General features: G+C 38.3%; 1 protein-coding gene across 2 annotated transcripts in view; it reads left to right on the forward strand.

Annotated features, from left to right (window-relative positions):
• The first annotated feature begins 828 nt into the window (after positions 1–828).
• SLC16A10 (solute carrier family 16 member 10) overlaps positions 829–23,414 on the forward strand; it is a 143,988-nt gene continuing 121,402 nt past the window's right edge. For both annotated transcript variants that reach the window (XM_074187372.1, XM_074187373.1), the window contains exon 1: positions 829–1,132. In XM_074187372.1, the coding sequence (XP_074043473.1) occupies positions 844–1,132 (289 nt within the window). In that variant the 5' untranslated portion in view covers positions 829–843. The remainder of the gene's footprint in view (positions 1,133–23,414) is intronic.

Consider the following 23,414-nt stretch of genomic DNA (forward strand, 5'->3'; position numbering starts at 1 on the left):
TGAGTGCTCACCCCCCCCCAAATAAACCCATAAGCAAACCAAAACCAACCCACACCATCCCGTCAGAAAATAGTACTGGAACACTGTGTAGGTAGGTAACCTTTAGTCAAAGGGCCAGGAGAACACTGCTACTTAATGTTGCGGACGGTAAGTCATCCCTGGATCAAAGGTCATCCTGCTGACCTTATGCTCGCATGCCCGGGGCGCCTTTTTTGGGGTTTTTTGAAACGGACTAAGAAGTACATTCTGCGTCCCCCCTAATTTTCCCCGGCTGTGAGACTTGCCCGTGTCTGTCGGGGGTCGGGTGTCTCTGGTCGGCGGGTTGGGCTCGGGAAGGCGGCTCGAGGTGGCAGGGGGGCGTGCCGGAGGGGGCGGAGGTGGCACTGTCAGGGCGAGGCGGGGGGAGGGGTGCGTTCGCGCGCGCTTTTCGCCGCGGGTGGCCGGGGAGCGCGCCCCTTCCCCTGCGTGTGCGCGTGTGTGTGTGTGTCTGACCCTCGCTCGGCCACGCGCCCCCCCCCCCCGGCGGCAGGCCCCCTCGCGCCCGGCGGCCCAATCACAGAGCAGCACCGGGGGGCCCGCCTGGGCAGGGCCCCGCCCCCGGGGGGAGGGGCGCGCTGCCTATTAGAGGGCTGGCACTGGGGCGCAGGGCGCTGCAGCCGGAGCCGGGGCAGCATGGGGGGGGCCGCGCAGCAGCCGGGGCCGCAGCGCTGAGGGGCGCCGTCGCCTCCTCCCTCCGTCCCCGCGGGGCGCCCCGCCTCGGCCTCTGCCCGCCCGCCCGCCCGCCGCGGGGTCCCAGCCTCCGCCCGGGCCCCCCGAGCTCGCGCCTCCCCGCGCGCCGGGGCCATGGAGCCGGCCCAGGAGGAGCCCTCGCCGCGGCCCGGGCTGGAGGACGGCGCCCGGCCTCCGGGGGGCGTCTCCGCGCAGCCCGCCGAGGGCCCCGAGGCGCCGGGCGAGCCGGAGGCGGCGGCGGCGGCCGAGCCCCCCGAGGGCGGCTGGGGCTGGCTGGTGATGCTGGCCGCCATGTGGTGCAACGGGTCCGTGTTCGGCATCCAGAACGCCTGCGGGGTGCTCTTCGTGTCCATGCTGGAGACCTTCGGCTCCCAGAACGACAAGGCGATGGTGTTCAAGACAGGTGAGGCGCCCGCGGGAGCGCGTGTGCGCCGCGGGGTGCGGGGCGGGCGGGGCGGGGCCGCCTTTGTATGCGCCTCGCTCCGCCCGCCCGGACGGCCGCCCCACGCGCGGGCGCGGGCAGTGGGAGCCGGCGGGCCCCGCGGCGCCGCCGCACGCGCACTTTCCCTCCCTGCAGAGGGGGCGTGGAAGAGCGTCACCCTCAGAACCAACCGCAAAGAGTCTTTGCAGTTTTGGGGAAAAAAAAGAAAAAAAAAACCCGCACCACCTTGCAGCCAGCATCTCCCACCTCCTCTAGCTAGGGGTCACCGCAGACGTCGTCCTGCGCGTGGGGAGCTGGGGCGCCCGGATCCAAGGTCACGGCCAGTGCCGAAGCCAGAAGTACAGGGCGGGCGCTGGAGGAGCTGGCCGTAAACTGCGAAGAAAAAAGGAAGGCAGCTTTGCCCTTTGACCCTCCTTCCACCCCTATTCTTTTTATCATTTAATAACGCTAATGAAAATTATGTGGCTTCGGCCAAAAGAAAAAAATTTCTGTGAGCAAGTCGTTGCCCAGTGACTTAACTCGCTTGAGCAAAAGATGTGCAGAAAATATTTTTGCCTTAATCTCGACAGTTTTTCCCGGTTGAATTTTAATATCTCTGCCTTCAGGGCACATAAGTGCCAAAGTGAAGAAATGAGATAAAATGTCTTGGCACTGAGGTAAACTTTGAATCTGTCGTCATCCAGCAGTAGCTGTAGTGTGGGGTTGTTTCTAAGAGTTTTGCATGGGTCTTGAAACTGTACAAATATCTGCTTACTAAAGAATAGGCAGAGTAGGTCAGCTATGCATGTAAAAATAGGAATATTATACACAAGAATGATCCATTTTTTTTTTCTCTCTCTCTCTCTTTATAAAAAAGAGTAAGGAAAAGAACAAGGAAAGAAGTAAATTGTTGTTTGGGAATAGTTGTTTGCAGGGCTGGAGTTTCAATATTAGGATAAAGAGTTGAATTACAGAGACTACAAAGCCAACGTGATAGCATTCAATCCAATAACCTTTTGTGGGGCTCTTCCCTAACTCAGTTAAATAAAGTCCTCTGTCTTAAGGCAGTAGTCTGTGCCTGGGAACTAGAGAGAAGGATGCTTTTCAATGCAAATTCCTCCTAGAACAGGATAAGGAAAGGAGCCTGATTTAGTTCCATTTTAATCTGACACCCTACCCCTTCTAGTTATGACCAACATTTGCCTGTCAAATTTTTCTTTCAGTTCCATTTGTGTACATATATGTGAATACCTATCATACCTACACAAACCTAGAAACTTAACTATTTATATTGATATTTATGGGTTAAGAGCTCCTTTTTTTACTTAAAATAGATTTTTAAGTTCCATGAGGACAAGGATCTTGCTTTTATGTTCTTCACTTTTGATTCATAATACTCAGTACACTGCCAGACAGTTGTTTGTCCTTCATTCTCAAAGAAGACCATGACATCAGGGAGGTGATACCATTTCAAACAAATAAATTGAATTTAACTAATTGAATTTAACTTTGCTGTGCAAAGTCACCAGCTTCACTTTCTCCTCCAGACCCATTTGTTATAAAGTAGTAAATATTAATCAAATGCCAGAAAATACTGGTTAAGCTCAGCAAGTCATGAAGCAGCGATAGAATGTAACTTTTAAGTAACTGCTGTTAATGCCATATTCCATAGTGTTTCTTGCAGCACTTCATAACAGTAACTCAAAAAGTCTGATGATATGACCAAGTTGAGCTTTGAAATAGCTAAGTTTTTTTCCTTTTCATAGTGTGATGCTGAGTTCTTTCTGACTGAACATTTTGCTTCCTTCGGCTACCTTTCAAACAATAATATCTAGCAGAGAACTCAGTAAGTTTGCTTTGAATATAAGTATACAGATTACACATTTAGGAGGTAAATGAAATTTCCTAAAAGGAAAGAAATTTTTCACAAAGAAAAGGGAAAGCAGCTTGTTACCAAATGGGATATTTATTTGGAGTTCCCAACCTGTGGAGTGTCTAAAGATCTTCTGGAAAGTCTTAAAGTCTTCCTGAACACCTTTGACCTGCACACTTCCAGGGTCATGTATTCAGTCAAGTCAAAGGCCTTGTAGCTTTTGTCTTTGCCTATTCCATAGCTGTCCTCTTCCCTTTATGTATAGCAAAGTATGACTGAACTTGAAGACACTCCAATTTGTACCCATTGCCGGCTAAGTAAAATGGTAGTAGTTGATATTGTGGATGGTTTCTTTTCAAGTTATTGTGATAGGAAATTTACGTGCGAGTGTACACACACACACACACACACACACACACACACACACACGAAGAACAGAATGTGCTTCTGTAAACTTGAAATCCTAGACAACACTGGCACTAAACTTTCTCAGTTATATTACTTTCCTCCCCCTGGGCTTCTCTTCAGACACTTGAAGACCTTTTGACCTTTTCCCTAAAATAGTTCACTACTGCCTTACAAAAAACTATTGATAGCTTAAGGTGTTAACTTCACAAACCTAAATTTTAACTACATTTTAATAGGGTTCAGTTATATAATTAGCATTTATTTTAGCTACCTTTTGTAACAGGAGCCTGCTAGGCATTCAAAGAAAGGAACAAACAAGCCATACTTCCTACCCTCAAGGAGCTAACATTTTATTTTAATGGTTTATAACATGTAAATAACTTTGACTTACTGGATAAATACATTTATACAGTGTTAATGCAATGTAATCTCAGAGAATAAAAATCTAATGCAATGTAATCTCAGAGAATAGACATCTGCTGGGTGGGAAGCAGACAGTAGAATTAGAGTCCCAACTTGAGGGAAACTAGGAGTAGGCAGTGGGTTCTTAAGCTATTACAGCTGAATAAGGAGGGAGAGTGGGAGGTGGGGCGGAAAGATAGCACTAGCTTGGATTGGTAAGAACTCTGAAATCACCAGCAGCTTTCTTCACCTAATTTTTAAGGATAATTTATTTTGTATTTCTTCAGTCTGTATTTTATCGTTACAAGGGTGAGGAAAAAAAGGTAGGATAACAAGTAGCAGAAAGTCAGAAAAACCACATAAGGGAATGGAGAGGTACCATAGCTATGATATAAAACAGTCTGAACCCCAGCCGTTGCTGATGTGATGCTCTGTAATGAATGAACTTCAGGCACCTCCACCTGAGCATGAATAATTGAGAAGCATCTGAGGTAATGTGTAGAATCTTGGACTTGGCACCAAGAAACCTGGGTTCCCGATTTTTATTTCCTTAGGTGCCTTATCATAAGAAAGGTACAACCTCTTAGATTCTTAGTTTTTTCATCTGCAAAATGAGATAGTAATGATTTATGCTGCCCTAAATCAATGTAAATGTGCTATTTATTAATTTTTAGTACATTTTGAAATTATTATTCCATGACTTTTATAAAAGAAGTAATAGCAAAATAGAAATTTTTGTGGGTGAAAAAGATAATAAAAGTTTCTACATAACAAAAATTTACTTTTCTTTAGAAATTAAAAATTATCACAGCTGTTCTGGCCAGTACACAACTTCCTCTCTAATGAAATGAAAAACTTGGTTGTGTCTATTGCTTTTCTTCATAACACTTTCCCATGAACAATCCTTAGTATTTTACTAAACCAGTTTAGTACTCCTACCTGCTTTCTTCCAGGAACTTTGAAAAGTGGGAAATTTTGTTTTCTGAATGTTTTGTTTTCTCTGTCCTTTCTCTCTCCTCCTCCCACCTCCAAAAATTATGAAAATCATTTAGGACCATTTATGAATTACAATTTAAAGTAACTTTTAAGAAAAATATAAAATATGCCTTTTTTGATCCAGAGTTATCAGGCCAAGTACTATGCTTAATGGAGTTGTCCAAGACTTCGGAAATCAGTAAGTCTTTCATATAGGAAAAGTACTAGCAATTCATGAGAGCTGTAATACTTCAAGGACTCATTTTCATCACTGTGGATATTCCTTTTATACTTCCTCCTTGTATTATTAGTATTTATGAGTTATGACTGAAAAAATAATTGTCACCATGTAGCCAAACTTCTGGTGATAAATCTTACCAGAGAGGCAGCATAAAAGTCATGGAAAGAACACTAGTCTTCTTGTCAGAAGTTTGAGTTCTAATTTCTTCACTTAGTAGTCATGTGATCACACACTAATATCTCTGAACTTCAGTTTCCTTACTTGAAAATGGGACTGTTGATACTTGTATCACCTATAGGATATATGATCATTAAATCTTTCATGCTTTTCTATCTATTCTTTTCTATTCCCACTGTTAACATCCTAGGACAGGTTCACATGAACTTCCATCTATACTGTTATACTAACTTCCTGAATTCTTCCAAACTCTATACTTTCCTGCCTCTAGTCCATCTTTATATTGCTGCTAGATTATTTTTCCTCAGTCCAAGTCTGATCTCATTACTTGTCTGCTCAAAAACTTTCAGTGACTTCCTATTGCCTGTTGAATAAAATCCAGTTTTCCTTTAGCCTCCCATCCAAGGATTTCTACCATCTGGCAGTATCCTATTTCTTTATATTTGCTTTTCTCCATATTAGCTACACTTGAGCCAAACTGGACCCAACTCAACACCTGTCCCAAGAAGTCTTCTTTAATCTCTATTAGAAATTCATTCCTTGGACTTGGCATAACATTTACTTATACCTCTCTTGGATCTCTTATGTATTTTATTACTGCAGACCCTTAATTTCATGAGGATGGATATATATATATATATATATATATATATATATATATATATATATATATATTTCCTTCTCTGTTGTAAATCAAATCTTAGGGTCATTGATCTAGAACTAGAGAATCTTTGAGTCTAACCCACTTTCCCTTTTTTTTTTTCAGATGAGAAAATAGGCCCAGGAACCTTAGATTACTTAGCCAATACTGAATTAAGTCAGCTTATGTAGATGACTACCATATTCCATACAAGGGTGGTTTCCATCTCACCAGGTCTCACCTTCCTTTTCAATCAAATAAATGATTTCATTTATTTTAAAGGGACCTTTGAGGAAATTCTCTCCACCAATGAAGATCAACAACTATTCTATAACTTGGTTTTAATTGTAGACTAGTCTATTTCATTCAGACCACTAAGATGATTTGCTCAGGGTCACATATTCAGTATGGAAACAGGACTTGAACCCTTCTTCAAAATTATAGTTTATCTTTGAGAATCGCTCTGGCAAATATAAATCATGTGATAGAATTGTAGATTTAGAATAAAGTACCTTAGGGATCCTCTAATTCAACTTCTTCATTTAATAGGTTAGGAGATTAAGGATCAGAGAAGTGAACTGTTTGAATTCACAGTTACTAAATTGCAATCAAGGATTTCAACCTTATCCTCAGACTTCAATGTGGTATTCTTTCCTCAGGAGTCATGGTTGCTAATCTGAAGTCTCTCTCCAAATTTAGCTGACTTGGACCTTGGATGACAGATATGCAATCCATCATCAGGCCCTTAGTATTCATACATTTTTTTTTTGCAAGGCAAATGGGGTTAAGTGGCTTGCCCAAGGCCACACAGCTAGGTAATTAAGTGTCTGAGACCGGATTTGAACCCAGGTACTCCTGACTCCAAGGCCGGTGCTTTATCTACTGCGCCACCCAGCCACCCCTATTCATACCTTTTTTGAGTATCTACCTATCACTTTCCAGCTTGGTAGAGCTGTTTTGGAATATGTTAGAAGGAGGGCTGTTGTGGCAGAGACTTTGCTGTCTGTTCTACAAGAAGACAGAAAACTTAAGACCCTAGTTATATACCTTGCTTATGCACTTATAATATTTTTTGTATTATAACCAGAGGCAGTTAGATGTGCATTGGATAGTTATGGACTTGAATCAGGAAGACTTTAATTCTCATCCCACTTCAGATATTTTAATTTACAAGCTGTAGGATTGTGTGCTCACTTAACCCTTTCTTATCCTCACTTCCCTCTTCTGTAAAATTGGAATAATAGTAATGCCTACCTCCTAGGATTATTATGGGGATCAAATGAGATAATGAATATCTTTGCAAACCACAAAACTGTACTTTGTTATTCAGTCATCTCCAACTTTTTATGACCCCATTTGGGGTTTTTTGGCAAAGATACAGGAATGATTTGTCATTTATTTCACTAACTCATTTTACAAAAGAGTAAACTGAGGCTAACAGAATTAAGTGACTTGGCCAGAGTCACACAATTAGCAAGTGTCTGAGGCCAGATTTGAATTTATGAAGATGAATCTTCCTGACTCTAGGTTCAGAGCTTTATTACACTTTGCCATCTAGCAGCCCTCAAAACTATATTATAAATGGCATATTATCATTATTATTACTAGTTGGACTACTAATATAGTTATTTATATCTGCTTCTCACTTCTAAATGATAGCTCCTTGAAAGCAATGATTGGTTTAATCTTTTTGATATAGAAAGTTCCCAATGCCCAGTCTACTAGTTCATAAGTGAGTTGCTGCCTTGTTACACATTTACTAAGTAGTATAGTCAGGATTAAATTTCATATCTCTCTAATTCTTGGAGAGAGGAAGTATCTTTGTTTTTTTTAATTATAAAGATTTTATTTATTTTGAGTTTTAACAATTTCCCCCTAATATTACTTCCCTCCCCCACCCCTGAAGGCAAATTGCTAGTCTTTACATTGTTTCCATTGTATACATTGATCCAAATTGAGTGTGATGAGAAGAAAATCATATCCTTAAGGAAGAAACATAAAGTATAAGAGATAGCAAGATCAAACAATAACATATTGGGTTGTTTTTCCTAAATTAAAGGGAATAGTCCTTGGTCTTTGTTCAAACTCCAAAGTTCTTTCTCTGGAGACAGATGGTATTCTCCATTGCAGACAGTCCCAAATCGTCCCAGATTGTTACACTGATGGAATGTACAAGTGCAATCGAGGTTATCATCATCCCCCCCCCCCGCCCCCCCCCCCCCCCCCCCCCCCCCCCCCCCCCCGCCATGTTGCTGTTAGAATGTACAATGTTTTTCTGGTTCTGCCCATCTCACTCAGCATCAGTTCATGCAAATCCCTCCAGGCTTCTCTGAATTCCCATCCCTCCTGGTTTCTAATAGAACAATAGTGTTCCATGACATACATATGCCACAGTTTGCTAAGCCATTTCCTAATTGAAGGACATTTACTTGATTTCCAATTCTTTGCCACCTCAAACAGGGCTGCTATGAATATTTTTGTACAAGTGATGTTTTTACCCTTTTTCATAGACCCAGTAGTGGTATTGCTGGATCAAAGGGAATGCATTTTTGTTGCCCTTTGGGTGTAGTTCCAAATTGCTCTCCAGAAAGGTTGGATGAGTTCACAGCTCCACCAACAATGTAATAGTGTCCATATTTCCCACAACCCTTCCAACAATAATCATTATCCTTTCTGGTTATATTGGTTAGTCTGAGAGGTGGGAGGTGGTACCTCAGAGAAGCTTTAATTTGCATTTCTCTATAATTTCTCTAAGCACTTTTTGTTATAACTATGGATTGCTTTGATCTCCTCATCTATAAATTGCCTTTGCATATCCTTTGACCATTTGTCAGTTGGGGAATGGATTTTTTTTTAAATTTGACTCAGTTCTCTGTATATTTTAGAAATGAGTCCTTTGTTAGAAACATTAGTTGTAAAGGTTGTTTCCCAGTTTACTACTTTTCTTTTGATTTTGGTTACAGTGGTTTTTGTGTGTGCAAAAGCTTTTAAATTTAATGTAATCAAAATCATCTGGTTTGTTTTTGGTGATGTTCTCCATCTCTTCCTTAGTCATAAATTGCTTCCCTTTCCATAGATCTGACAGGTAAACTAGGACCTTCTAGTTTGCTTATAGTATTGTTTTTTATGCCTAAATCCTATATCTATTTGGATCTTTTCTTGGTATAGGGTGTGAAGTGTTGATCTAATCCAAGTTTCTTACATACTAACTGAGGAAGTGTCCTTGTGTAGATAAGCATAAATGTAAAGTTTCTTCTTTTAGGAGGTGCTAACTTCTCACCCTTTCAGAAAAATTAACACGAATTTATTAAAAGTTAACTATGTTCCAAGATTTGACTACAAAGAAAAAACAAAACAAAGCAAAAAAAAAACAAACCCTAGTTCCTTCCCTCAAGGAACTTACATTCTAAAGAGGGAAAAGTGATTGGATTGATGCTAACTTGTTTACTTTCCAAATAGTTTCTGTTAACTGTTCCTGTCCAATCTACAGGAGCTAGAACTGGCACTGACACTGAAATCCCTGAGCCAGCTAAGAAACTCAACAATGCAAAACCTGCCAGGGGACAGTTCAAGTACAAGCCTGTCAGGTAGGGCCAAGAAAGCAGTGTCATCTGAGGCCCCTGTACCTTTAGTTATAGATAGGCTGTCCTGGAGAGACAGTTATGAGCCCACTGCAGGACTATAAGAAGCAGCAGTCACCAGCAGTTCAATAATCATTTAGAGATCAAGTCATACCACATCAGCTGTTTTTTTGTTTGTTTTTTTTTTATGTTTTTGCAAGGTAAATGAGGTTAAGTGGCTTGCCTAAGGCAAGCCTTGTCTGAGGCTGAATTCTATTCCTTTAATCTTTTTTTTTAAGGTTTTTTTTGAGAGGCAATGGAGTTAAGTGGCTTGCCCAAGGCCACACAGCTAGGTAATTATTAAATGTCTGAGGCCGAATTTGAACTCAGGTAGTCCTGACTCCAGGGCTGGTGCTCTATCCATTGTGCCACCTAGCCACCCCTTACACCAGCTGTTTTTAAATGTTTTTTTTCCCCTAGCTTCTGCTAATCCGTTTTTCGTGGGGGGGTGGGAGTGGGGAGAAGATCACTGAGTTGAACTATTTTAAAAAAAGTTTTTATGATTCCTTTTTTTGATTTTGCTTTGTTTTTATGTCAGTCATTTCCAGATACACCCCCAACTCAATGACTCCCAGCAGTAATAACAAATAAAAATAACTAAGTTACATACACTGAAACAGGAACCACATCTGAAAGCATGTACAACATTCCACATCCACAGTTCTCCAAGTTTCCAAGGAAAGGAAGGATGTTATTTCTTCATCTCTTCTTGGAAACTGATTGATTTTACTGCCTTTCACTATGTTATTGTAGTCATTGTTTATATATGTTAATTTTTTATTCTGCATCAGTTCACACAAATTTTGCCATATTTCTTTGACTTCCTAATTTCTTATTTCTTACAGCACAATAATATTTCATTACCTTTGTGAAACACAATTTGCTTTTTGTTGTTGTGGCTGATCTGTTGTTTATCATGTCTGAGTTTTTGTGACCCCATATGGGGTTTTCTTAGCAAAGATACTAGAGTGGTCTGTCATTTTCTTCTTCAGCTTATTTTATAGATGAAGAAACTAAAGCAAACAGGGTTAAATGATACAGGGTTACATAATAAATATCTGAGACTGGGTTTGAATTCAGATCTTCCTGATCCTTCCCAAGTTGAGGGACATCTGTTTTTGTTTCTATTTTTTTTTTTAGGTTTTTTTTTTTTATAAGGCAAATGGAGTTAAGTGGCCTGCCCAAGGCCACACAGCTAGGTAATTATTAAATGTCTGAGACCAGATTTGAACCCAGGTACTCCTGACTCCAAGGGTGGTGCTTTATCCATTGTGCCACCTAGCCACCCCTTGTTTCTATTTTTTTAACCACAAAAAGTAAAGCTCTAATCTGTAAAGCCAGTAGGAAAATGTATTTCATGAAAACATTCAGGTTATTTGAACAAATATTTGGATTAGAATTAGTATCATTCCAGCATATTCACTTTGATATTTTGCTTCAGTTATCTATCAATGTGTAATATTTTTATTCATAAACGACAGGTCTAGCCATGTTGCTCCCATGTTCCAGAAACTTGAGTGCTCTTTCTTGCCTCTAGGATTTAGTCAAACAGTAAACAAGTACAATGTGCCAGACACTGCCCTAAGAGCTGGGGGTACAAAGAAAGAAAAAATGCAACAATTGGGAACAATTTTGGGCTGTCTGCAAAGGAGAGTGCCATCTGTATCCAGATAAGGAGCTGTGGAATTTGAACAAAGTGCAAGGACTATTCCCTTTAATTTAGAAAAAAAACATATCTTATTGTCTGATCTTGTTACCTCTTAAACTTCTCTTCTTTAAGGCTATGATTTCTCTCTCATCACACCCAATTTGGATCAAGGTACAACATGGAAACAAAGTAAAGTCTGACAGAGTGCTTTCTGTGGGGGGTGGGGTGGGGGGGAGGGAAGCAAGATGGGGCGAAAATTGTAAAACTCAAATAATATCTTTAATAAAAATAAATTAAAAAAAACAAAGGAAGAAAAAAAGACAAGTGATCTTGAAAGTGAACTGCAGAGGGAATGCACTAGGGGGATCAGGAAAGATTTCTTGTAAGAAGGTGGCACTTGGAGGAAGCCAGCGGGTCGGGATGAAGAAGGAGAGACTTCCAAGCTATGGAGAGAATGGAGAAAAAAGCCTAGGATTTTGGATATGGAATGAAGAACAGTAGTGTCAATAGATTACAGAGATTGAAATAGAGATGGGAGTGCAAGAGGGAAAATCCTAGAAAGTTGGGGAGGGAGGCAAATCAAAGCCCTTCTTAAACAAGAAAGAGTAGATTTTATATTTGATCCTGGAGATGATAGGGAATCACTGGAGTTTGAGAGGGGTAGACATGGTCAAAGCTGCCATTAAGGAAGATCTCTGTAATGGTAAGAATGTGGAAGATGGACTTGAATGGGTTGAGATTTTTGACAGTCAGACCAACCAGCAATCTATGGTAGTGTCCAGGCAGGAAGTGATGATGACTTGCATCAGGATGGTGACAATGTCAGAGGAAGGGGAGGGATATATGAGGAGATTTACAAAGGTAAAATTAACAGATCTTCGCAACAGAATAGATAGAAGGGTGGGTGGTGGATGGGAAGAGATTGTGGAGCCAAGGATAACACCTAAATTTTGAACCTGGGGAATTGGGAGGATACAGTAATAGGGAGGTATAGTAAAAGGGAAATTAGGAAGAAATCTTTGGGGAAAGTTAAGTTTTGGACATGTTGAGCTTAAGATATCTTAGGGATATTCAGTTTGAGATATTCAGTAGACCCTAGATTGGATGAGTAAATTCAGAATTGTCAGTACAGAGATGATAACTGAATCCATGGAAGATAATAGAAATCATCAAATGAAATATACACATATTTGAACATCCTTTATTTTAAAAAATTATCAATAATGATGTCTTGACTTACATTTTAATTGGATTTAAGTGAGGCAGAGTTGCACAGTCTTCACCCTCTCACTCTATCTTCTTGAGTCTTGGAAGTCCAGTGACAGAACAAAAGTCAAGAAGACTGGTGATGACCCAGGATCCAGTGGTTTTACCTATTCAAGCCCAAAGAGCACCACAGCACCAGTTTCAGGCACTGTCATGCCCATTGCAACAACTTGTTCTTATCAGCCCATTCCATTGGGGAAAGCCAGCCTTCACATGCTTAGGGTAGATGTCTCCCAACACCCAGATGAATTTGAGATTGGTGGGCTTACCTCAACCTGATTTAACCTGTCTGCACAGGTAGTTTTACTAGTTTTACAGTGGCCACTGTGCATATCACAGCTTCTTGGAGCCACAGGTGACAGTTGGGTGAAAGGACGGACACCAAAGATGAATAAGCAGCTCTGAAAAGGGCTTGGTAAGTCCTCACCCCAGAGGATGACACCCCATACAACCCTCCCCCAACACATTTATATGTAGAGAGGGAGCAAAGTGGGGAGGAGAGAGTTGGTGTCCCTTTAGTATCCCCCACTGTTAGTGGATGAGACATAGATAAAGATGCAGCAAAAGAAGCAGAAAGGAAACAGTCATACCAGGATAGAGTAGTGTCCTAGAAAAAGGGAAAATTATATCAAGGAGAAGAAAGTGATTGTGGCAAAGACTATAGAGAGGTCAAGAGGAATGAAGATTAAGGAAAGGACATTAGATGTGGCAATTAAGAGATCACTAGAAACTTTGGAAAAACCAGTTTCTATTGAACAAGGTCAGAACCCAGATTGCAAAGAGTTGAGACTGAGATGAAGTGGAGGCACCTATTGTTTATGCATTCTTTTTAAAAAATTTTTTTTATTTATTTAAGGCAATGGGGTTAGTTGACTTGCCCAATAATTGCAATTATTAAGTGTCTGAGGTCAAATTTGAACTCAGGTCCTCCTGACTCCAGGACTGGCACACCACCTAACTATCCTGTGTTTATGCATTCTTAAGAAATGCAGACTCCTCTTTTATAGCCCTTCACAATATGGCTCCAACTTATTATTTCAGGCCCATCTTGAATTACTCTCTTCCTCACATAAAGTCTCTGTTCCAGTCACATTGGCTTCCTAGGTTTTTTTTTTTTCCCCTTCTGTGTCATCCCATCTCCTGTAGCTGTGGCATAATAAAAGCAACTTAATCTCATTCTTGGAATGCTCTCCTATTTCTCCACTATCTAAATTACTTTGTGTTTACTTGTATATATACTTTGTATATATCCTGTAATTGTTTCATCTGTCAGTTTGTAAGCATGAGAGGAAACTTCAGTTTTGTTTTGATATTCATATCTTTTGATTAGTGTTGTGGAATAGTCTTTGCGGTAGAAAGTTTGCAATTCTTTTCTCCTGTTCATCTCCATTGACCACTTATTTGTTAGGGAGTGTCTTTGGTTCTTATATATTGAGTTAGTTTGATATCTGGTTTGGATATCAGACTTTTATCAGATATAAGATACAAAGATTTTCCTCCCAAATGACAGTTTCCCCTTTTTTTACCTTAACTTCTTAATTTTAGGTAATAAGACTATCTCTTTTTTCTTTTTAGGATCTCATCCATCCTTCTCTGAAGGACCTTGTCTTCTGTTGCATCCAGAAAGCAGGAAATACAAAAATTTCATTTAGCACAATACTCAATGATACATACATGATATATACACATTGCATTTGTTTCTGGCTTCATATAAGTTCTTAACTCATGTTGCTAGTTCATAAGCTAAGGATATTTTTTGATGAGTAAGTTTTGTAGTGAGAAAATCACAGGATGGGGGCAAAAAATCCCAAGATTTTTATAAATAAAGATTCTATATGATAGTAACATTTACTTCTTAGAGGGTGTTCATAATAATTTTGCTTTGTTTGGGTGAATTTTCCTCAACAAAATTTTTACAACAAACCTTGTAAGAATCATTCTCAAAGAATCAAGGAAGGTCAACTATGGAAGGCATGGACTTCTGAATTCATTTCTTTCACCCCTTCATTTTAGAATTGAAGATACTGAGGTCCAAGCAGATGAAATATAACTTGTTCACTTTCACAGCTTCTAAAAAAAAGTACATTATTGTTTGCAATCTAGGTGGAGTGAGGAAGAGAGCTTAACTTAAATAGGATTTATACTTTGTGTAATTTTAAGTGAACCTGACTGTAATACATAGTAGAAAATGGAAAATGTCATGTACCGTCTGTTCCTTCAAAACTTGGGCCTTTTGGTATTTTATGTTGGTTTATGGTAAAAGAATTAAATCGAGGTCATCTTGGGTATTTGAGGTAAGAAGAAATAAGCAAGTTGAAAGCAATGATGGCTACTTTGAAAGTTTAGGCATTTTTTCTTCAGATTCCCTCATCATTTATTATTAAAGTTCTCTACCTCCTCTCATCTGTATACATTTTTTTATTTTTCTCTCTCCTCCTCTTAGAATATAAGGTCCCTGAGATAGATTTTTTTTTTATCTTTATATCCCCTAGCACATTGCCTAGTTCATTGTAAGCACTACTACATCTGAGTTGAATCAAATAGAATTGATAGATAAAGAAGTGTGGATTTCAGGTATGGAAGGAACCTAAGAGTTCATCTAGTCTCATCCTTTCCTTTTGCAGATGAGGAAAGTAAGACCTAGGGAATTAAGGGAAATTGCTCAAGTTCATAAATAATTAAAAACTAAAATAGAAGAATTAACTAAAATAAAACATCATTTTGGAGCATTTTGAAATATTCTTATAATTGCAAAATATGCATTATCCATGGGTACTCTTAAAGTTTTCTTTGAGACTTTAGAATTACTTTTTCTGTATCCTGCTACATTGACAAACTTTATAGCAGTTTTTCTAGTTGAACTAAAGAAGTCTTTTCAGAAATGAATTGCTTGTGTTCATCTGAATATATCTTGTCTTTCCAACATTGTAAACTCCATGAAGGCAAGAACAGTGGTAGTGACTCAGTTACTGTTATTGTTCATTTTTTCCACTCCTGGGAATTGTTATCCCCTTCTTTCTTATAACTGATGCAATTGATCCAACTTATAATTGATGCAGTTACCATAAGAGTATGTTAGAATTTGTTTTGAGAATGAACTCAAGGTCAATTGGTCCTCAACTTTGGTAGTAACAGAATGAAAATGATATAACTATCTTTAAAATGCTAATTTTGGGGGTATCCTTTTTTCAATTTCAAATGATGAGTTGTAATGTTTATACTCAACTTCAAAATCACCATCTTTCTAACTTTTTATAAAAGTTTGCACTTAATGCTAAAATTGACCCTCAAATAGAATAAATACTTTGACTTTCTCTGGAGCTTGTTTCTACATACCTAGCTATTGGACAGCCTAAACTCTGTCTCTTTTCTAGAGTCATCCAAGATAAAGTAGTATTAGGATAGAATCCCCTTTGGACTTAATGGAATAAAGCTAGAAAATTACATTCGAACTAAAATAAAACAGTCTTTAGTAATTTGCCTGTCATGGCTCAAGGCCATTCTCTGGAATAGTGCCCATGCATATATGAACTCTCTTAATATTAATTGCTGCTGATTCATAACAAGAACTCTATTGTCTGCTGTACTGTGTTGCCAGAAATAAAACTAAAACCCTAAATCCCATATCCATGATATCAAAGAAATTTTTGGCTATACATTTGGTAAGAAGACATCATATTCAGATGAAGGCACTTAAATGTTGATGATTCTGTAATAAAGCATCTGGAAACAAAAGTACATTTTTTTCTCTTTGTATACAGGAAAAAGGAAAACTGAGAAGTACTAAGAAGAAAATTACTGCCTAAGGCCAAATCCCAAAGCCAGATTTTTTCCCTTACAATAAATGTCTATGGCAAAACTAATTGTTTACTTTTAATTTTTATTTGTAACATTAAATGTGACTAATGGCAAATGCTAATTTGGAATAATGTGTAACTGACCAAGTTCTTATTAATTTCAAATGTTTCCTTTTATGATAGTTGTAACACTTGTTTATGTTAGACTTTATTCTATAGACTATTCCTCATCCTTTTTCCTATCTCTGTCCACCAGACTAATACTTGACTGAATAAGCCTAGTGAAATCAAAGGAGTCTGATTTTCCTTGGAACCCCTACAGAACTTCTATTTCTCCCTTCTACCCTCCCCACCTCCCCCAGCCCCTACAGTATACCTGACTTCTGACTAAAACAGAACTCAAGATTTGGTCAGTATTTCAGTAGGATTATTATCTTCTTTGGTCTAAATATTGGATTTTTTTAATTTTTAAAAATTTATTTAAGGCAATGGGGTTAAGTGATTTGCCCAAGGTCACACAGCTAGGCAATTATTGTCTGAGACTGAATTTGAACTCAAGTCCTCTCAACTCCAGGGCCAGTACTCTATCTACTTTGCCACCTAGCTGCCCCTAAACATTGGATTTCTTATTCAGTTAATTACTTGCACTAGCTTCTTATTTGGTTTATTTGTGTTATATTGTTGATATATATTGAGTTTTAGTCCACAAACTCTTTGCTATATAGCAGATATTTTTGAACCTAAGAGACTTAAAATTTAATAGAGATAAATATAAGCTTGTTCATTTTAGTATATTAATCTAGCTTGTAGAGAAATTTCTGACCCATATTATGATTTCATTTGGTTTTAGTTATGCACTTTGAACTATGTCTCCCAGTTTGACCAATATGCTAGCTATAGCTTCCAGTTAATTGAATAGAAAGAGAAGGTGGAATCCACTAGGGAACAGTCCATTAGAGAAATTTCCCTAGGTTGCCTTGGATTTTTAGCCAACATCTTTTGGATATAACTGTCCAACCAGTTATGAATCTGGGATAATTAATTGTAGCTAAATTCATTAGCAATGTTTGGCAATACTAGTACAGAATCTGCCAAACAGAACTAATTTGACTATATTTTGATCTGTCATGATTAATAGGATGTGAATATTATTTTCCTATAGTTTGTATCAAGGATGTGAAGGAGAACCAAGAGATGCCAAACCTGATGACAATTTCCTACCTATGATGCTTTATGAGGAGACTTATTAGCTAGTGTCAAAAGGAGCCGAAAAAGCATTATTAGGGATTTTGAAATTTTTTTTTTTGTTTTGCAAGGCAATGGGGGCTAAGTGACTTGCTCAAGGTCTCACAGTGCCTGAGACTGGGATTTGAACTCAGGTCCTCCTGACTCCAGGGCAAAGGGATTTTGAAATACTGAACAATAAACTGAATATTTTAGGCCTTGTTATATTCTCAATCACTGTTGCCAGTAGAGTTTAGAAGGAGGTTCAGAGATGAAAGGCAAATTAGGGAAGTGATTAATTAGATGGTTAAGAATCTAAATGGGGTTACTGTTTTAAAACTAAATCAAGATATCTATCTAGCTTGAGAAAAAAAAGACATTTGCCTGAATGGTTATGAAGCTCATCATGATTGCTTTAAAGTAAAAATAAAAAGTGAAGGAAACCTTATACCCACAGAGTAGCAGGTATATTTCACATAGATATTTCACTTGATTTTTGTAATAACCAGTTGGGTGAAGCAGTTTTTTTCAAACCAAAGAAAGTGAAACTTAAGGAGTTTAAATGACTTACCCAGGCCCTGGAGTCAGGAGTACCTAGGTTCAAATCGGTCTCAGACACTTAATAATTACCTAGCTGTGTGGCCTTGGGCAAGCCATTTAACCCAATTTGCCTCGCAGAAACTTAAAAAAAAATAAAATAAATGACTTACCCAAAGTCACACATCCTTCCAAATGAAAAATAAATTGTCAACAAGATGAGCAGAAGTCAAGAAAAGATTGACAGTTTTTGAAGATGATACATTTTTTGCAAATTGCACCAATAACTTTCCAAAAAGACATAGTAGATAGGATCTTACTGTAGCAACAAAAAAGAAAGACATTTGATATGAAACTAATTGTGTTGAGGCTATTGAAGTTTGTTAATGTGGATAAATTTAATTCAATTTCATTTTTTTGGTCTGGTGACAGATTTTTTTCCCCTTAACATTTAAAATTTCATGCTGTTTTAAATACTCTTTCCATTAGCTTTGTTTGCAATTGCAATTTTAAATGGCAAAAGTTCAAAGGATTCACATTTATTAATGGTTATTTGAGCAAAGGCATTCCACAAAGGGAATTAAAATTTTAGTGCCCATGGGGGGCAGAGGATGCCTGTGTTTATTCTACAGCATTTTTATACTACTCTATTTCAGAAAGGATAAATTCTAAAAACAACTTCTTGGAGCTATTGGTACATTTAGAAAGTATATATTTACTATTCTTTTAATTCCAATATTCTTTAATAATGGAATATTAATCTTAATTCTGCCTAAGAAAGCAGAATGATTTGTAGGAGTTGTTGGAAAGGAATTTTGGGTGTGGATAGTGTTGAATGTCATCTGTCAGTTCTACAAATGATTTGGGTCCAGTTGAGAGAGAGAGAGAGAGAGAGAGAGAGAGAGAGATGCTCGACTCGTTATTTATTACAATAGCAGGTGTAAGTGACCAAGTCTCATGTTGGCCAAGGCAATTCAGAGCTGTCCATATTTACAGAGGTATGGGAATGTCTTATCAAACAACAGACAAAGCTGACTTACTGCTCCCTCTGGGAAATTACTCCTCAGGAGTGAAAGCCACAGACTTTATGGAAAGGATAAAGGATCAACCCATTAAGACTATTGGCAAGGCCAGATCATGGCTCCTCTTAGTCAAAGTCAAGTGAGTTTCCCTATCCTGCTCACCAGTCAGCCTCAGTGACCAAACTATATGATCTGGTCTGCTCTGGCTACAGTTGACTGATCAGTGGACAAAGTCGCAGGTTTTTATAAAATTTTAAACTGTGTGTAAGGGGAGGGGTAAAAGGTTTATCTGTAATGTACACAGGGTGAACTCAGCCCAGTGCCACACTCCCAGCTGAGCTTATCTATTTGAAACTTATGCCTATCAGAGTGTGATAATGCTAAATTTATTTGCTTCTTTATAGTAAATGTAAGATACCTTGTAGCTACATACACACATAATATGGGGGTTTTAGGAAAGTAAGTTGTGAAAATAGCTGACATGGCAATGGTCTCTGCTGAACCCATTTTCCTACTCTTCATCTCCATAGTCCCAGCCTCATAGATATTTTCTTGTCATGCTTGGTTGTTGATAATTTTATTGAGGGAGGGTTCTGGATTTCACAATGGTTATACTCTGCTTCTACTTCTCTCTCTTTAAAAACTGCAACCAGAAGGTGAAAACATTCCTCTCTCGGCACTGTCATTGACTCTCCATACTTTTCTACACTTCAGGAGCCTTCCCATCCTGGTATATCCTGATTGCCCTATCTTATGATTGGCGAGTTCCTTCTGGAATTTCTATTTTGAGGAGATTCTACTCCTATTTTCTGTTTGTTCTTTCAGCTCCTTCATGGTGTCAGTAATGTGGGTACCTTTTCCCCATCTTTTCATATCCTTAGAAAGTAAGCTTCTTAAAGATGGGGACAGTGCATAGGACAGTGATACATAGTAAATTATTAATCAATGCTTGTCAACTTGACAGTGTATTAAAGAAAACATATTAGTACTATTAGTACTATACTCTGCATTGTAGGCACAATTTTTTTTGCAAGGTAAATGAGTTAAGTGGCTTGTCCAAGGCCACACAGCTAGGTAATTATTAAGTGTCTGAGGTCGGATTTGAATTCATGTACTCCTGACTCCAGGGCTGGTGCTCTATCCACTGCGCCACCTAGCTGCCCCTAAAATTCTTACTAATAATGTGTTTTCCTAAATCTGGGCATCTCTAATTTAGAGAAACATCCAAACTAGTACAGAGAACCTCCTAACACCAAAACCCTATGCCCTTAGACATCTCTCTAGCAAAATAATTTGAAATAACATGTATAGGAATCTTGAATGTTTTTGGTTTTTGTCCTTCGTTTACAAAGAAGACCATATCATTGGGGAGGTGACAAGCACATGAATATTGCATTTGAGTAAGGAGAGTGCTGTGCTAAGTCACCAGCTAAACTTTCTCCTCCAGAGCCATCTGAGTCCAGTGGCCAAATATGAATCAGGACAACTGGAGATGGCCCTGGATGTAAGGAAAATGACAAAATACTTTTTGGATTAACATTCTACTCCATCTAATAGAGCAATAATCATTTAATATTAAGTTATTCATGTCTTTTTTTTTACCAAAGGGATGTCTCTCTCAGTTATGTTATCATCCTTTTATAATGGGGAAAATGAGTATTCTCATTAGATTCTATTCTATCTATTTATCTATATAGAATAGTAAATATATGTATATATATATTTTCTATTTACTATTCCAATCCTTTTTGTTCTGTCTTTTTTTTTTCAACTGCATCCTACTCTTCATAACCCTATTTGGCTTTCCTTGGCAAAAATACTGGTGTGGTTTGCAGTTTCCTAACCCCAGCTACAGATGAAGAAACTGAGGCAAATGGGGTTAAGTGATTTGCTCAGGTCACACAGCTAGTAAGCACTTGAGACCATATTTGAATTGAGGAAGATGAGTCTTCCTGACTTAAGGTCTGCTGCGGTTCAGCCTACCTAATTCTTCAGTGCATATAAAAGACTGTAATCTTATTTGGATTTGAGTTGTTTTTTTTTTCTGGTTTTGTTTTGTTTTTGTTTTTTTCTGACTTTGGTTACAATCCTGCATTCATTTCCCCTGCTCTTAGCTTTTATTCTTGACTTTTTTTTAGGTGCTTTTCTAAAAGAAAATGTAAAAGAAAAAATGTTCATTTCTTAATATTGGAAGCAGCTAGGTAGTATAGTGAATAGAGCACCAGCCCTAGAGCCAGAAGGACCTGAGTTCAAATCCAGCCTCAGACACTTGACATTTACAAGCTGTGCGACCTAGGGCAAGTCACTTAACCCCAATTGTCTTGCAAAAAATAAAAATAAATTTAAAATATTTTCAGTTGAACAAAAATAGAGGTTTTTTAATATGCTTTCACAAATAGAAAAAGCTTAAACTGGAGTCTGTAGACCTGGGCTCTAGCCTAACTTTATCAATTGTGTGACCCTGAGTAAATCATTTAACATCACTAGGTTTCATTCTCCTTATCTGTAAAATGAGGAGATTAGGTTAAAAGACTACTGAAGTACCTCTTAGCTATTGGTCTCTGATCTATATTCTTTGAGGAATAAATTGAAATATACATTTGGTTTAGTGCAAGTAATAGAACATGTGAAATTTTTTTGGTATTAAAGATTTTATTTATTTTGAGTTTTACAATTTTTCCCCCAATCTTACTTCCCTCCCCCCACCCCCCAACAGAAAGCAATTTGTCAGTCTTTACTTTGTTTCCATGTTGTACATTGATCCAAATTGAGTGTGATGAGAGAGAAATTTTATCCCTAAGGAAGAAACAAAAAGTATAAGAGATAAAAAGATCAGACAATAAGATAATCTGTTTCCCCCCCCCTCCAAATTAAAGGGAATAGTCTTTGAACTTTGTTCAAACTCCACAGTTCTTTATCTGGATACAGATGGTATTCTCCATTGCAGAGAGCCCCAAATTGTCCCTGATTGTTGCACTGATGGAATGAGCAAGCCCATCAAGATTGATCATTACCCCCATGTAGCTGTTAGGGTGTACAGTATTTTTCTGGTTCTGCTCATCTCACTCAGCATCAGTTCATGTAAATCCCTCCAGGCTTCCCTGAATTTTCCTTCCTCCTGGTTCCTAATAGAATAGTAGATCATATTAAACTTAAGAGGATATGCTTTCATGTCTAGTATTTTAAAAATAACAAGATATTGAATATAGTCATTGAAAATTCAAAACAGGCATTGAGGAACTAGACAAATATAAAATTTTCAAAATCAAATGGAATTGCCATCAACTATAAGAGATTATAGGTTTAGAAAACTACAAAGTTGTTTAGGAAATTTCAAATCTTGAATAAGTAATTTCACTTTAAAAATCCTCACATCATGGTGGTCTTTAGTGTTGATCATGTTAGTGGGACCATAGTCTCAGAATCACCTCCCCCCCCATTATTACTACTTGCCACCAAGAAAGCAAAATCCTCAGAAGTATTATTTAACCTCATGTTTTTAAGGAAAAAACATTGATAAACTGGAGAGTATTAGAAATGGGGATGAAAATGATGAAGGGACTCAAGTTTATGCCACACATGAAGTTTGGTTGAAGGTAATTGGGATGCTTAGAACAGAAAAGTTTTATGGTGGATATAATTGCTGTGTACAAGAACTAGAAAGGTTGTTCTGTGGAATGTGGATGAGATATTACAGGGAGGCAAATTTATGCATGATGTCAAGAAAACCTGAAAGAATTAGAGTTATCCTAATTAGAATGGATAGCTTTGGACTATAATAGGTTTTCCTTTTCACTAGAGTTCTTCAAGTGAAAGATGGACAACCACTTTGGACAATTAGAGGTAATACTTTTTCAGGTATGGATTGAATTGGATCTCTACAATGCTGTAATTTTGAAGATCTGGCTGAATAGACAAAAAAATGCTAAGGCTTGGAGACAACTAGGTGGAACAGTGGATAGAGTCCTGGCCCTTAATAATTACTTAGTTGTGTGATCTTGGATGAGTCACTTAACCCCATTGCCTTGTAAAAAACAAAAAAAAGAAACAAAAATGCTGAGGCTATGCTAATTTTTTTGTTCTTAAAATTTAGTTACAATGTTAATTGAAACCTCTAATATAAATACAATAATGTAGAATCTAAATAAATTTAAAAACCTATAGTGCAAAATTTTCTGTGAGTCTTATATTTTAGGTTAGCCTGAGGGTCATTTTATGCTTTGAATCACAGTTAAAGAACTATTTTCCTTTATTGTTTTAAGAAAGAATAAATGAGGGGCTGCTAGGTGGCATGGTAGATAGAACACTGGCCCTGGAGTCAGGAGTGCCTGAGTTCAAATCCGGCCTCAGGCACTTATAATTACCTAGCTGTGTGGCCTTGGGCAAACCACTTAACCCCATTGCCTTGCAAAAAACCTAAAAAAAAAAAGAATG

Source organism: Macrotis lagotis, chromosome 5, assembly GCF_037893015.1.
Source record: "Macrotis lagotis isolate mMagLag1 chromosome 5, bilby.v1.9.chrom.fasta, whole genome shotgun sequence".
NCBI lineage: Eukaryota > Metazoa > Chordata > Mammalia > Peramelemorphia > Peramelidae > Macrotis > Macrotis lagotis.